Source organism: Rhinopithecus bieti, unplaced genomic scaffold (genome assembly GCF_001698545.2).
Source record: "Rhinopithecus bieti isolate Rb0 unplaced genomic scaffold, ASM169854v2 scaffold_16999, whole genome shotgun sequence".
Classification (NCBI taxonomy): Eukaryota; Metazoa; Chordata; class Mammalia; order Primates; family Cercopithecidae; genus Rhinopithecus; species Rhinopithecus bieti.
Genome location: NW_016808939.1, coordinates 2,022,080 through 2,038,859, shown reverse-complemented (window position 1 = coordinate 2,038,859; position 16,780 = coordinate 2,022,080). Strand labels below are relative to the sequence as shown.

At 36.5% G+C, this 16,780-nt stretch overlaps 1 protein-coding gene across 1 annotated transcript in view; it reads left to right on the top strand.

Moving 5' to 3' along the window:
- Nucleotides 1-16,780, top strand: part of DDX60 (DExD/H-box helicase 60) — a 107,034-nt gene that overhangs the window by 33,635 nt on the left and 56,619 nt on the right. Inside the window, exons 9-18 of the mRNA XM_017887891.1 lie at nt 210-258; nt 526-631; nt 1,090-1,205; nt 2,425-2,585; nt 5,468-5,723; nt 10,155-10,321; nt 10,827-10,985; nt 12,252-12,401; nt 12,933-13,052; nt 14,183-14,278. Of these exons, the coding sequence (XP_017743380.1) occupies nt 210-258; nt 526-631; nt 1,090-1,205; nt 2,425-2,585; nt 5,468-5,723; nt 10,155-10,321; nt 10,827-10,985; nt 12,252-12,401; nt 12,933-13,052; nt 14,183-14,278 (1,380 nt within the window). The remainder of the gene's footprint in view (nt 1-209; nt 259-525; nt 632-1,089; nt 1,206-2,424; nt 2,586-5,467; nt 5,724-10,154; nt 10,322-10,826; nt 10,986-12,251; nt 12,402-12,932; nt 13,053-14,182; nt 14,279-16,780) is intronic.

The following is a 16,780-nucleotide window of genomic DNA, read 5'->3' as shown; positions in this document are numbered from 1 at the left end:
TCCTTCCTTCCTTCCTTCCTTCCTTCCTTCCTTCCTTCCTTCCTTCCTTCCTTCCTTCCTTCCTTCTATCTACCTACCTATCCGATTTATCCATCTATCATCTGTCTACTTACCCATCCATGCATCCATCCACCCACCCATCCCCCATGCATATCCACGTATATGCCAAAATGCTGTCTTAATTCTTTATGCTCTACTGTGTTCCAAAGTGTTTTACTGCAGGAAAAAACTTTATGAGAAGGGCTGAACTTGATACATGTAAATAAGATTAATGTAAAATGTTTTTGTATTTTTAGTAGAGACAGGGTTTCACCGTGTTAGCCAGGATGGTCTCGATCTCCTGACCTCGTGATCTGCCTGTCTCGGCCTCCCAAAGTGCTGGGATTACAGGCTTGAGCCACCGCGCCCGGCCTAATGTAAAATGTTTTTAATGTGAGTTTTAGAAAATAATATGTAATATTCTTGTCTGAAAGTTTTACATTTGACCTTGTCTCTCTCTCTCTCTTTTTTTTTTTTTTTTTACAGACAGCGCCAATGAAATGGTGCCCAATTTGGGTTTTATTCCAATGTCATCTTTTGTGGTTGATAAATTTGCTGGAGATATTTTGAAAGATCTGCCTTTTCTAAAGAGGTATAAGACCAAAACTGTGCCTCAATAAATACTTGTATGGAATACATGAGTTACTCAACAAGGATTATTTGAAATGCAGATGATTAGAGTACATTACATGTAGTATGTGTTTGTAATACATAATGAATTTAAAATCAAAATTTTCAATGCCTTTTGGCCATTATTATGTAAAAATCTGTATAGTTTTTAATCTTAGAATAAGTCACTACAGCTGCATATTTTAAATTAATGAATTAATGAATGCATATTAATTGATATTGATGGGACTGTCAGAGACGTGGAGTAGATTTTGATTTATTAAACCTCTAATAAACTGCTCTTTGGATTCTACCACCCACATCATATTGCAGAAAGAAGAAGGGGAGCTATGATTTTCAAAAATATTATAAAATAAAATCTGTGCTGTGTTATATTTAGAAGTGTGCAATTTAAAATATGCTTTTTTTTTTGTCTTGCAGTGATGATCCTATTGTTACTTCACTGGTTAAACAAAAAGAATTTGATGAACTTGTGCACTGGCATTCTCATAAACCCCTGAGTGATGATTATGACAGGTCCAAGTGTCAGTTTGATGGTGAGCTCTGTGACTCTAGTGAAATAAATTTAAATCTACTTTACTCTCTGCCTTTTGTTTTATAGTGGAAAATTATATCATGAGACACAAATTAAATTTTTTTGAATAAAAATAGTCTACAAGATATTTAGATGTGCATTGGGAAAGATGGTAATGAAAATTCTCTTTTCTTCTATGACAGTCATATGCGTGCAGATATATATGTGTTTTAGGAGAAAGTGCTAGAAGTTGTTTTAAGGAAAGATGGTTTGTAGTTTAAGCAATATATGTATTCCTTGGAGTCAAATATATTGAGACCATAGTATTCCAAGCAATTTTCACTGTTTCATACCACCCGATTGGCTGCGTGTAATAAGCACCAGCATTCTATCTGCCTTCATGCTCAGGGTGGTTGAAACTACAAAAGGAGGCCCATGAAACTGCTAACAGTGGATCAGCAGAGACTGAATTTAGGATCTTGTCTTCAACTCAACTTTCTGTATCCCTATGCTTACCCCTACCCCCGTTAGAGTTGACAAAACTTACTCTGAGAATAATCTAGGACTAGGCATATCAAGTATGCTCTTATGAAGTACTTATTAGCCTGGGTATGTAAAAAATGACCAAGGTGTTGGGGGAATACTTCAGATGAACCGTTAACATGCTTCAGAGTGGTTTGGTTTGATGTATATATTTACAGACATAGAAAAATTAGCTTAGTTATTTCATTTCTGTGCGTATTATGGAGGTAAGAGAGTAAGGCATACCTTGATTACTGGATTTCTTACGTTATGAGATTTTACCATTTTAGCTGCGATGCTCTGGGCTCTGGCTCTGTGGCTATGGTCTGGAGTAAGGATTTTTTCTATCCAGTGATGCAAGAAGCCAGAATATCTTAGATGGTTGTCTTCTTGCCTCTGTCTCTACCTTCTTCTTAAACTAATTCACAGGGCAGAGGACATACGTCATGCCTGGAATCTGTCATTTTTTTTGTTGCATCCTGGTACCTGATTTAGGAGGTAGACCATGAAAGTGTGTTTTGTCACTTCCACCCTTTGAATAAGAGAAGGAGTTATTATCCATAGATAACTTGATTTTACATTCTCTCTTTAAGAAAGATAATAAGATTAAATTACTTTTCCACTAATTTAACTAATGGATGTGGGATAATATGAAGAATTGATGAGAATGCTATTGAAAAACTAGGATAAAGTTACATTTTAAGTCTTTTCTTTTTCAGAAAAATCTAGAGACCCTCGTGTTCTTAGATCTGTGCAAAAGTATCATGTTTTCCAACGGTTTTATGGGAATTCATTAGAAACGGTCTCCTCGAAAATCATCGTGACTCAAACTATTAAGTCAAAGAAGGATTTTAGTGGGCCCAAGAGCAAAAAGGCACATGTAAGTTCTATACATTCTATCAAGTTAAAAAAAAATTCTTTTTCTTTTCTCATGTTGATATTTGTTATCCCTTTGGTGGTTTCTTTTATATAATACTTTTCTTTATATATATATACACACACACACATATATATATGCATGTATTTTATATATGATTACTTATTCTTTTACCTCTTGCTGAAAAGCCTAACCTGCATAAAAAAGTTGTAATGGTATTCTATACATAATAACGTATGTATCTATTTGAAGAATAATTAAGTGACTAAAGTTTTGAGTTTAGACATTTTAAACTAACATTAAAAATATAGTTGTTTATTAGTTAATGACAGTGAAAATCTTTTTCATATAGGTAGTAAAAATAGATATGAAATGTTTATCTACTGTTTTCTAAATATAAAGAGTGTTTACACTTTTCAAAGTATTTAAATGATTGATCAATCCACCACATTTTGTGAGTAGAAGGTTAGAACTGTCCATTTCCTCTTTCTGTGTGGGTTGGACTCCTGCAACCTTACATTTTTCCTTCTTGGGATGTCGTTTTTCTACTCTTTTCCCAGGAGACATAACTGTGGAATGGAATACAAGGAGTAGATAAGAAAAGTTCCAATCTGTTTCTGGAATAATAATACTAATAGTTTATGATCTAAAATTATCAGTTGATAATTCCTGCAACATTAATGTCTAAGTACAGATATTTTTATTTTAAAACTGAATTTTCTGATTATTTGACTTTAGAGACAGGTCATAAAGGTTTCCATCTTAAACAAATGGAAAAGTCATCAGGCTTTAGTATCTTTCAGTGGGCCTCAAAGTTGGGGATTTGGTAATGGCATTTATTTTCACAAAAAGTTTCTCTCGAGATGAAAGGTTTTAATATATTAGAGAAAGTACCAGCTTAACAAAACCAATCACAAATAAAGGCATTTGTCACATATCTACCTTAACAAATTGAAATAAACATGGTGAAGTTATCAGGAATGAAACATATAAAGACCTCAAAAAATATTTTTATTCTCACTTCTGAATAATTACTTTTGTGAAAATTTTGGCAAGATCAGGAAAATGTGCATCTCTTTGTCAAGCCTTCAGTGGACATTTCAGAACTCCAAGAGACAGATAGTTCATCAGTTCAAGAACTTATCCAAAAAGCTCTTGTATTTTTTACTCAAGATAACATCAAAAAATAATCACAAATTACTCTAAAAGGTTCTCAGATGTTCTATGAAGGCTCTATTCTTCAACTGCTTCAAAAGTTTAAGCAGTTGGGCTGTCCCATCTTTTGTTTTAAGAGCCAAAGAGAAGCCTGTCTGAGCCCAACTATGTGATCATTGTTTCTCTCCTCCTTTTCATTTTTATAGCCAATTGTATTGTCAGTGAGACTATTTAATTGAACATTTACTTTTTTATTTATGGGTAACAAAAAGCTACTGCTTTTCAGTGATGTTTGTTGTTGTTGTTTTGAGAGATGTTATGAAATGGTAAATTTGCAGAAATTCTTGTCACATAATACAATGTATGAAAATAGAAAAATCTACATGGCAAAGGGTCAAAGGTAACCCTTGTACTGTTGAGACAGAACCATGCTAAATTGGCCCAACACAGCAAATTAGGAAGGCTAAACACTGGGAAAGCTCAAATATTATTGATTAGAAGGATTTGTTTCTAATTTAGAGAGTGATGACAACTAAAATTGACTTCATTATAGGCAGGCATTTACAGATTAATTTCGTGACTAACAAGAAGAGTGGAAGATGTGTTGGAATCCTCTTGCTAATACAACAGTTCTCTAATTTGTCTTTGTAGATGAATGAGTCAGGTTGGTAAAAGCATGGTAAAAGTGGGCCCATACTATGTTTAAGTTAATTGGAAGTGCTTATTGAGGAAGATAAAATCAATTGTATTTGTGTTGTTCCTCTTATCCACTCCTCTTCTTCCTCTTTCCTTATTCACTCATCAAACATTATGGACTAAATGCTTTGTGCTTGAGACATACAGACAACAAAGGCACATTCCTGTCTCAGGATCTCAATTAAGAGAGGAGGAATGACAAGTGAAATTACAACTATAGTTTGTGCTAATGAGTGCTTCAATAGATGTCTGAGCAGAGGAAGAATACATGACTTAGACTTGGGAGAGTCAGGGAAATCTTCATGGAGGAAATATATTAAACAAGTAGAGAATACGGAAGTGATGTGGGAAGAATGGAAGAGGACAGGCGATTCCAGAGGGAGCAGCAGATATCATAGCATGGAGACATGAAAAGAGAGGCGGCCTCTTGTCTCTGATTTTGTGACATTAACTCTTCTTCTTCTTCTTTTTTTTTTTTTTCTGAGACAGAGTCCTGCTCCATCGCCCAGGCTAGAGTGCAGTGGCCCAATCTCGGCTCACGGCAACCTCTGCCTCCCGTGTTCAAGGGATTCTCATGCCTCAGCCTCCCAAGTAACTGGGACTACAGGAGTTTGCCACCATGCCCAGCTAATTTTTGTATTTTTAGTAGATAAGAGGTTTCACCATGTTGCCCAGGCTGGTCTGAAACTCCTGGTTTCAGGTGATCCGCCAGCCTCAGCCTCCCAAAGTGCTGGATTACAGATGTCAACCACTATGCCTGGCAGCATTTACTCTTTTATTAATAAACCACACCACTTACAAATCTAGAAAATTATCTACAGAGAGCCTTTATACTCCCTAAATTAAATTGTCGTAAGTTATAAATTAACACAGGCTTCATTTCTGAAAGAAAAAAAAAATTTTTTCACATCTACTCAAAATGGGATGATGGTCAAAGTCATCAATACACCCTTAATATTGTCTCATTCATGACCTCTTATCTTAGAATATTTTCAACTTATTTTAAGAGATGCTTTTTTTTTCCTTTGGGGCAGGAGACCAAGGCTGAAATAATTACTAGAGAGAATAAGAAAAGGTTATTTGCCAAGGAAGAACAAAAGGAAGAGCAAAAGTGGAATGCTTTGTCATTTTCTGTTGAAGAGCAAATGAAAGAGAATTTACACTCTGGAATAAAGAACCTGGAAGACTTTTTGAAGTCCTGTAAAAGTAGCTCTGTGAAACTTCGGGTTGAAATGGTGGGGTTAACTGCTTGCTTGAAAGCCTGGAAAGAACATTGCCGAAGTGAAGAAGGTATGTGATTCTGTTTTCTTATTTCGGTGAGTTGGAGAATTAATACAAATGTAATGATGATAGTTGCCATTTATTAACTGGAAATTTACATTAGAAGACTTACTTGCACTATCTTATTTTATGTGTTATTACCTTTAATATGTTCTAAGACCCACAATGGTTGCCTGAAACTGTGGATAGTACCAAATGCCATGTATACTGTTTTGTCCTATGCATACATACGTATGATAAACTTTAATTTCTAAAAAGGTACAGTGAGAGATTAACAACAATAACTAATAATAAGATAGAATAATTACAACAATATACTATAATAAAAGTTATGTAAATATGGTCTCTCTTCCTCAAAATACCTTATTGTACTATACTCACCCCTTTTCTTCTTGTGAGAATGTGAGATGGTAAAATGGCTACATGATGAGGTGAAGTGAGGTGAATGATGAACGCTGTTGTTGACCTTCTGATGATACAACAGAAGGAGGATCATCTGCTTCAGGTGATCCTTGCGTCATTAAGCCATGATGGAGTGAATGACTGATGTTAGGAGCAGACGATATTGATGATTGGGGTCCTCCATGATTGAAAGAGTTTTGCTGAAATCTTTTAGAAGAATAACATTAGCAGTAACTGTTGTCACTTTTTTTTTTTTTTTGGAGGGGGGATGGAGTCTCACTCTGTCACCCAGGCTGGAGTACAGTGGCACCATCTGTGCTCAGTGCAACCTCCGCCTCCTGGGTTCAAGCAATTCTTCTGCCTCAACCTTTTGAGTAGCTGGGACTACAGGTGCATGCCACCATGCCCAGCTAATTTTTGTATTTTTAGTAGAGACGAGGTTTCACCATATTGGCCAGGCTGGTCTTGAACTCCTGACTTTACGATCCACCCACCACGGCCTCCCAAAGTGCTGGGATTACAGGCATGAGCCATCGTGCCCGGCCACTGTTGTCACTCTTTAACTCATCAAAGTGTTTCTGTGAAGGTTGCAATTCTTTTGTGATTTTTTGGGTGACTTTAATGCTGTATTCCATCTGAGAATTGTATTCCATATTTTTTCTTTTAATATCTATGTAATTTGAAACACTTCAGCAAATTCAGGTTCTGCTTCAGGTTCTTCATCTTCCTCCCTAGATGACTCAATAAGTTCTTCCATTTCCTCATTTGTTAACATTTCCTAATGAACTTCAATATGTTGTTTCACTTCTTTATCAAACACGTTGGCAAATCTCTCTCTATCAATTAGTCTTGCTGCGTGAATTATTTTCCTAACTTCTCCATTGATCCCCAAGAAGTCTTGAAAATCACTCAGGACTTCACTCCATACATTCTTCCAGCAGGCATTTCTAGTTGTTTGGTTTAATTAATCCATTGCATCTTTGGAGAGTGTTATTGCATCAGCAATAGTGAATAATTTCCAGCACCTTATCATGTCCAGATTAGGGTCTGCATCAATTGCTGATTGAATGTAATCAAACACCAGGCAGGTGTATGTGGCTTTGACAAACTGAATGATGCTGTAGTCAAGGCACTGAAGCAGTGAGTTTGTATTTAGAGGTAAAAATACAATCTCAATATTTTCATTTTCAACAAAAACAGATTTGGGATGGCTAGGTGCATTGTCTAGTATTCTAAGCTTTCCTCTTTCAAGTATTTTTTCACTTCTGGGAAGAAGCATTGGTAGAACCATTCCATAAAAATGTTGACTGTCATTCACACTTTCTGATTATGTTGCCAGAACACAAGCAGATAATTTTTGCTTTTGGGTTTGAGAGTGTATGGCTTCTTCATTCTGCATGCTATGCCTCTCTTTATTATATGCACTGCAGCATTGCCACCTAGCACCAGTGTTAATCTGTCCTTCCATGTTTTATGTCTTGGTGCCTCCTTTGGACTTTTAAGAATGTAGGTTCTATTGGGCATCTTCTTGCAGAAGAGCCTGGTTTCATCACAATTAAAACCTTGCTTTGGATGGTATCCTTTCTTTCTAACCAACTTCTTCAACTCTTCCAGAAATGTGGCAGCAGCTTCTTCATTGGCAGATGGAGCCTCTTCAGTCAGTGGTTTTTTGTTTTGTTTTGTTTTGTTTTTGAGACGGAACCTTGCTCTGTCGGGACCAGACTGGAGTGCAGTGGCGCGATCTTGGCTCACTGCAACCTCCGCCTCCTGGGTTCAAGCGATTCTGCTGCCTCAGCCTCCCAAGTAGCTGGAACTACATGCACACGCCAGCATGCCCAACTAATTTTTGTATTTTTACTAGAGATAGGATTTCACCATGTTGGCATGTTGGCCAGTATCATCGATCTCTTGACCTCATGATCCGCCCACCTTGGCTTTTCAAATTGCTGGGATTATAAGCATGAGCCACTGCGCCTGGCCCTCTTCAGTATTTTTTACACTTTTCAGTCGAAACCTGTTCCCAAATTTGTTTAACCATCCTATATTTGAAGAAAATGGGTCATTGTCACTCGTTTTGGAGGATGCCTTGCTGAAGTCTTCATACAGATTCAATGCTTTCAGGTGCAACATGTTTCCATCACCTGGAAAATATTTTCTATTTATGCCTTCCACCTTCTATCTTAACTAAGCACTTATCAAATACTGTGGCCAAAACTTTTGCCATTTGAGGTGCAACAGAAAAAATAGCACAGATTTCTTTTTTCTTCTTCACAACTTAATGGATAAAAGATTGTTTCTGAGTGTAGATCTTAGCAACCTCAGCATGTGAGTTTTTCTTTACTTATTAAGTCAAGAACTTTCATGTTTTCACTTAAAGCACTTTATGGCTTCTTTTTTGGCACATCTGAATTGCCAACATCACTTATTTTGCAGTTTGGGGCCATTTTAATAAAGAAGGGTTATTGAACACCAACACTGAGGCATCAGTGCAGTCAATCTGATCATCAAGGTGGCTATTAAGTAACTAATGGAACATGGTATCTACAGTGTGAACATGGGGGACAAAGGAAGGATTCATGTCCTGAGCAGGACGAAGTGAGACGGTGCGATATTTCATCACACAACTCAAAATGGTGTGCAATTTAAAAACATATGAATTATGTATTTCTGGAATTTTTCATTTAATAATTTTGAACCACAGTTTAGCTTAGATCCCTGACACTGCCAATAAAAGGAAAATTTTGTATTTTATCAATGAGTAATGAAATCTCAGAGAGGGTCCAAAGGGCAAATATATAGCACATTCATAAGCACCTTCAAAGACAGGTGCAAAAAGAACAACTTATAAAGTTGGGGACATGGTTAAAGGAACCAACAAAAACGATGAGACACCCAGGAAGAATCTGTCATTCACCTTTGAGACCAATGAGTAAACATTTCCTTTTTGGGTAACACTGTATTCATGCTTCCCTGGCACACTGAGTTCTTCCAAAGCTGCTGTGGATACCATGTGCTCTACTTTACAATTTCCATAACAGGTAGTAAAAGAGAAAAGAAGAGGCAGAAAGAAGAAGATACAGGTGAAATGGGATCACATCAAGATGTGTAAATTCACAGCAAGTGAAATGGTCTTGTTCCATAATACCTCCAAACTGACAGCTCTTCTGAGCAAACCTAGTTGATCTGTCAGTTTTGAGCCATCTCCACACTTTGATCCATTTAACACCTGACCTCCATGTTCTCTCCAACACCCTGACCACCCCCCCCACCCCCACCTATTGTTTCTGCTGCTTAACTGGGAATGATCAAGTGTTATGCATTGTTTTTCTAAGTGAACTGCTCACTTAGAATAACAGTGCATAACAATCAGTATGGACTGTATTACATTTCCTTTGTAGCCTCTTACTGTATTCAGTAGGTGTTAGTTAATATTGTTAAATAGGTGAAATATAAATCATTGATTAGAAGAAATCCTGACATAATAAGTATGAAATAATTAGCAGAACAGAGGAACAAAAAGGATATGTATGAATATAAAGCATTGGAGAGAGATTAGCAACATCTAGAATGTGACAGTTGGAAGAGGTGGATTGAATTGAAGGCCTCCAATGATTATACCAAATGCTTATCTGTGGTCAACCATAGGACTCAATAAATGTTGTCAAGGTTTTAACCAGATATTTCAAGTCATAAAGATATTTTTCTTTGAACACAGTACAGCAAATATGAAAATAAAATATGTAGAAAATATTTGTTATTCTTCCTAAATTTTTACAAACTTGAGCTTCTTTGATCTTATTTCTATTATGAACTATATATTTTTTCCCAACACTGATGTGGCTGTGTCTCAGTAATCCACGGAGATGATGAAGTGTGGATAGTTGAACTTCAATTTTACTTTATTTGGCCCTTTCTACTCCAAAACCTCCACTAATGCCAAGTAAGATAGTGAAGCCATCTAGATGATTAACCTTGGGTAATCAGATGAATTATTTTTGATGGTCTTTATAACAATTTTATTGTTTATTCTTTACCAAGGTAAAACCATGAAAGATTTAAGTATAGCTGTTCAAATGATGAAAAGGATCCACTCCTTGATGGAAAAATACTCAGAAATTTTACAAGAAGATGATCGACAACTCATAGCCAGATGCCTTAAGTATTTAGGATTTGATGAGTTGGCAAATTCTTTACATCCAACTCAGGTAATATTATCGGAATAGCTCAATTTCAACAGGGTAATTACTAGTTATACATAAAGTGTTTTGCAAATATAGTCATCTCTTCCAGATTTTTTTTTTTTTTTACTGAAAATACTATTATTAGTAGTAATCCAACTGCCCAATCTTGAAGTAATGCATAATTAGAAAATTTGTACAAATGCTTACCTGGACAAACATTAAATGCCAGATAATCTCTGCAGATCCTTAAAACTAACCGTATACTTAATTCTAGCAAAACATCTCAAAACTATAGTGTGATTATTCAATTGTCTTTAAATATATCAGGTTGTAGCTACAAATATCATGATATATATTTGAAAATCTTGATGTCTACTAATTTTTTCTAGTTAAGACAATGATTTAAAAAATTTAAATTTAAAAGGAGGTAAAATGCTTTTCACATAGAAAGTGCTCAGTAATGTTTTACTTATTTAAATGATATTCTAATTCAATGTCATTTTCAAAATGGACTTTTAAAATAACGCAGGATGCAGAAAATGATGTAAAAGTGAAGAAAAGGAATAAATATTCAGTTGGCATCGGGCCAGCTCGGTTCCAACTGCAATACATGGGCCATTATTTGATACGAGATGAGAGAAAAGACCCAGATCCCAGGGTCCAGGATTTTATTCCTGACACATGGCAGGTAATACTGCAAATGAAACAAAAATTACTGTATTTTTTTTTTATTATATGTGATCTCAGAGGTTCCTCATTATTGTGCCTCTACTTATTATATTTGGTATGAACTTGTTGATGTCATTTAAAGATACCTTGTTATTTAAAATGTCAAATGTGGACATTTTTTCCCCATTTAAAGAAAGTGAGATTTTCTTTTATTATATAGACCATTTCTTTGGAGGTACATTAATGGATTCATATGTTTAGCTCTGATGTTATCTCAGTGTCATCCAGCTGTATCATTATGGAGCAGCCTCCAGGTTTTCCCTGTGTCAATAGGATTTCATATGTAAATATATAAATGTGCATAGAGAAATCTGGATAAATAGTAGGGACAATTGTTTAGATATTTACACATTGCATCCGTCACCGTAGTAGCTATTCTAAAAATGTATATAAAATTAATATTGATGGATATAAAATTTAGAGGGAAAGGATGCATTTCTACATGCATTGAACCATACAAACTTGCTGATAAATTGAACATGTTTACCAACAGAAATGCAATTTTATAGCTTCAGTCTAATAGACTGCCCCCTTCAGAATCTTTCTTATGATGGTGGGGTAGGTTAAAAAATGCATGCTGCCTTTTCATGAATAGGAAGACCGGTTCCTACTTCAGTGCAGGACAAGAGACAGTATGCTCTCCATTAATTTCATTCACATTGTAAATTTTCTGATGCCTATTTCACTCTGAGGTGTGGCCAGGAGTGGACCGGTTGGGGTTTTGAGTTGTTTTCCCACCTTCTACCTATTACATAGACTTATTATCATTCTTTGACTAGTCAACATTCTTCGGCTGAAGGGGTGGAGCTCTCTCATCCTGGCATTCTTCTATGTAGAAAGTAGAAGATCAGTAGCAAAATTAAGAATATTTGATGTTTCTTCTCCTCAGCTATTTTTTTCACCATCAGTAATATACATATTGTCTCTTTCTTAGAACTTAGTTTCTCAGCCGCACTTACTAAATAGCAAATAATTACAAGATGTTTTCTCAATAATAAGATATTTTGTTCGACATCCTCTCCATTTTTCACACATAAAACCCACCTTACAGATGTTCAAAAGCATAAAAATGATCTCTTCTGAGAGAATGGCATGAGACCTTCAGGTGTACCTATAGATCCTTTGAGGTTCAGAAAATCATATTGGAAGTCTATTAATATACTGTCTTTGTTTTGGTAACATATGGTTCACTTTCTTGACACGAATGGTACTCTGCACCCTGCAGCGAGAGCTCCTTGATGTTGTGGATAAGAATGAGTCTGCAGTGATTGTTGCCCCAACATCCTCAGGCAAAACCTATGCTTCCTACTACTGCATGGAGAAAGTGCTGAAGGAGAGCGATGACGGGGTGGTTGTGTACGTTGCTCCCACAAAGGTAGTGCTCAAGTGACTGTAATATTCTCTTTCATTCCTGACCTACTCTTCAAAAATGATGAACGTGGTCACATGGTAGATCTAGTTCACTTTATTTTTTAACCTGCGTTTTCTAGTTCCAGTGTCTGAAGCTAAAATAACATACATATACATATACACATACATATACACACACAAACATATACATAAAATAACATATACATATGCAAACTTTAGACATCAGGGGAAAGTCACCAAATATAGGAGACACAATTTTTTTCTGATGCATAAGCAACATTTTCTGTTTTTCCTTCTGATGAATACTTTTTAAATTTCATTTTACTTTAGGTTGAGGTTTATCAGTGAGGTTCGTATGCTGAGTCAACTATCTCAAAGAGAATGTGTTAGTGTGTTTAGAGTGGTGGGTTGATGAAAGGGGTTAGTAAACTTTCTGCACTGAAAGTAGGACACACTTTTAAACAGTTCTTGTTGTCCTCTGATATTTCACCTCTCTCTATTATGTGGCTAATGGATCTTTTTCTTTGTCAATCAGGCCCTTGTTAATCAAGTGGCAGCAACTGTTCAGAATCGTTTTACGAAAAATCTGCCAAGTGGTGAAGCTCTCTGTGGTGTTTTCACTAGGGAGTATCGTCATGATGCCTTAAACTGTCAGGTAGGGTATTTTAATTAATAAATGTGTTATCAAATTATATAACTGTACTTGTGTGTCTCTTTGACTAGAAATTCAGCATCTTCACAAGGCTTGTGAAAATAATTTCCTTGAATTTATGAAAGACAAAATACTTTTAGAGAAAATGTAATGTTACATTTCAAAGAGTGAGAACTAGAACTCGTCTTTCTCTAAAGATACTGACCTTTGGATTTCTGATTTCATTTATGTTTTATTGCATCATCTTGGTTTGTAAAGGGATTCAGAATGATCTGAAAATGCTATGTTATAGAAAACTAAAAAATCTCAATTTTAAATCAATTACTTTATCTTCATAAGTATCTATTAAGGATACTCATGATTTAGAAAATGTATTATGGATTGTATACCTGGTGCTAAATCATAGACAGTTTTCTCCCCTCTGAACTCACAGATCAACAATTAAGACTAAATAAGAATGAACACATGATTGTAGAAGATTGCATGGTAGACATGGAGATGTTCTACCCAGATTGCCTTTCAAAGAAGGATTTGATGTGGGGAGTGTGGTTAAGATAGATGCCAGCTATCAGCTCCACTCCCCCAGTTCTGCCTCCACAGTCTATACCCTGCAACTGAGCTAAGTAGAAGTATAAACAGCAGGCTGCTGTGACTTGATGTGGAACAACAGCAGTCCTTACTCCAGAAGTCCAAGCTAGCTTGGCAGAGGCTCCATCAGGCCTGCCTTGCAGTTAGGCTTCCTCCTCTGCTCATTCCTGCTTCCCTGCTCTTTTCACACTAGCTGATTCTTAATAACACCTTTCAATCCAAACTATGTCAGTGTCAGGTTTTAAAGAATCAAACTTGTGACAATGAATAGTTTCTATTTTTTAAACTCTGAATGCTCATAAACAAGGATGTAAACTTCAAATCTGATTTTCTACCATTTTTAACCTACCAAAATTTCAGTTTAATATGGTTCCAATGAATATGGCACAGTTTTGATGAAACCCTGAATTCTCAGAAGCAATGTTATATGCCAATTATCAGCAGATACATTCAGGACTCATAAGTCTATCTTACATATTCTTGTAACTATGTCTACACATAGTAAGTGCTCAAAATGTTACTTCACACAATATTATTCTTTGTAGGTACTTATTACAGTGCCTGCCTGCTTTGAAATTCTGCTGCTTGCTCCTCATCGCCAAAACTGGGTGAAAAAGATCAGATATGTTATATTTGATGAGGTAGGTTTGGTGTTCTTTCTTTGCTTAATTTCCTAGTGCATAGCAATGAAGATAGTTGGTATTTCAGGGCATCTATCCCCTTGGATGGAGTTCAGATTGAGAAGGCCTCCCTTTTTTTTTTTTTTCGTGAGTGATTTTTCCTGGGAATTCCAGTTTTTTGGCTCCCTTTTCGTGTTGTGACTCCATAGGGTAAAATGATGCACCCTACAGAGTTCTGTATGGGAGTGGAATCTTTCACTGACAACTGTTTCAGGGAAAATAGAATTCAACCATTCTGGTACAAGTTCCCCTGGACAGAGATTTCAATCCAATCTTTGACCTCTAAAGTAAATAATTTTTGGCTCTAACAATGATGTCAGTTACATAAGTTTTATCAGTCATGATCCCAAGAGAAAATTAAATGACACTCTTGAAATACAATAATTCAAGAAGGGTATTTTTCAAAGGTGTATGTGAGGGAATCCATAAGGGTTAGTGCAGTAATCTAGAGCTAGTAGTTTACCCCTAGGCTTAAAGGAGCAAGATGTGGAAGCATTTATGGAAACTCAAAACGAGATTCCAGTTGAGTTGACCACATTGTAAGGAACATAGCTGATTCAAGGTAGCTTTGCAAGAAAGGAGCCAGTGGAAAAATGACCTCAGTCTCAGTCTCCCCGCTTCTTCTGATCTGTGGCCAAGGCCCTCCATAGGCCAAACCCAGTGGAACCAGAAATCATAAGAGTCCTTTTGACGAAGTGCCTATAGGTCAGCTTCCCTGGGAAGAGACAGCAGGATAAAAAACAATGTAGATTTATAGCGATTTATTGGGGCAAATGGAAGATACTTTGCAAAGCTATATTGCAGCATTATTAGAAATGTTTATTGGTCAGGTGCAGTGGCTCACACCTGTAATCCCAGCACTGTGGGAAGCCGAGGCGGGCGGATTGCCTGAGGTCAGGAGTTTGAAGCCAGCCTGGCCAACATGGTGAAACCCCATCTCTACTAAAAATACAAAAATTAGCTGGGAGTGGTGTCAGGTGCCTATCATCTCAGCTGCTCAGGAGGCTGAGGCAGGAGAACCTCTTGAACCTGGGAGGTGGAGGTTGCAGTGAGCCGAGATCGTGCCACTGCACTCCAGCCTGGGTACCAGAGTGAAACTCCATCTCAAAAAAAAAAAAAAAAAAAAAAAAAAAGGAAAAAGAAAAAAAAGGAATATTTATTAAAAGAATTTAAAACACGATAGGAAGATGCACTCTTGGCTCTGTGGGAATTTTACCATTACAAAGGGAAAAAGTCTTAACAATATCTCTGTAACTTACCTTTCTCCTTGCTATAAACTTGGAACTACCAAACAGGCTGTGCTTTGGATTTGTTTGATACTGATTTATTACATTTACTTTTGGTTAATCTCATATTTCATCATGAAGGTCTTGAATATTATTGTTTTCAAAAATCCAACAACTTTGTCTGTGCAATCTAGAACTTTGAATTAAAATCTCATCTCAAAACTCTGAAGTGATATGATGATATGACTTTGGCTATTTCAGTTTTTCGAATTTTGTGTAAGGGATAAAACCGAAAGGTTTTAAAGGCTAACGTCTACTGGCAGAATCAGGGAAAAGTGCTATCTAGGGCAAGGCATAAGGTCAATATTTGATGGAGTGGTATTTTATCTCACCAGGACGAGCCCAAATGGGCAGTGGGTATGCGTATTCTAATAGATAGATAATTTGACTTTGATAGTAAGTCTTTTCCAGTTGCTTGCCAGGTGTCATACTTTAATCTGTTAAATGAAGACCACAACTGAGACTCTTTTCTAGATCTAGTTTGATTTGCTCATCCATTCATTTACTCAGCAGATATTTAAGGAGTGCGTGCTCAGTGTTAGGTTTTGTGTCAGTGGCTAGGAATAGAATATTCAGGTCTAAGGTTACAGTTTACTTAATGCTTTATCTATTAGACACTGGAGCTGACAGCAGTTTAATCAAGAAAGAGGAAATAAACAAGTGAGCTCACAAATGATGATGCCAGCTCACATTGGTACAAACTGTGAAGGGAGAGAGCAGCTTGCCATGACTGCAGTCATGGTAGGGTGTCAGGAGGAGGCAACTCTGGAATAGGTGGTCAGAAAAGTCTGTTTTATGGAGTGGCATTGAGCTGAACTCTACCGTGTGAATAAGAGAGGGTAAGAGTAATTTAAGCAGAGGGAATAATATACGTGAAAGCTCTTGGGTAGGAAGGGTGAGTTCAAGGAACAAAGAAAAGGTCATTCTTTCTGGACCATAGTAAAGGTGGAGACAATGGATTGAAATAAAGCCAGAGAGGCAGCGGTGGCCAAATGATGCCAGACATTATACATCCCATTAAGGAGTTTATATTTTTTTTTTCACATGCAAAGGGAAGATATTAAAGCAATTTATTTAGTGAGATGACTTGATATAGTTTATCTTTTTAAACTTTTTTTTTGTTTTTGAGACAGAGTCTCACTCTGTTGCCCAGGCAGGAGCGCAGTGGTGTCATCTC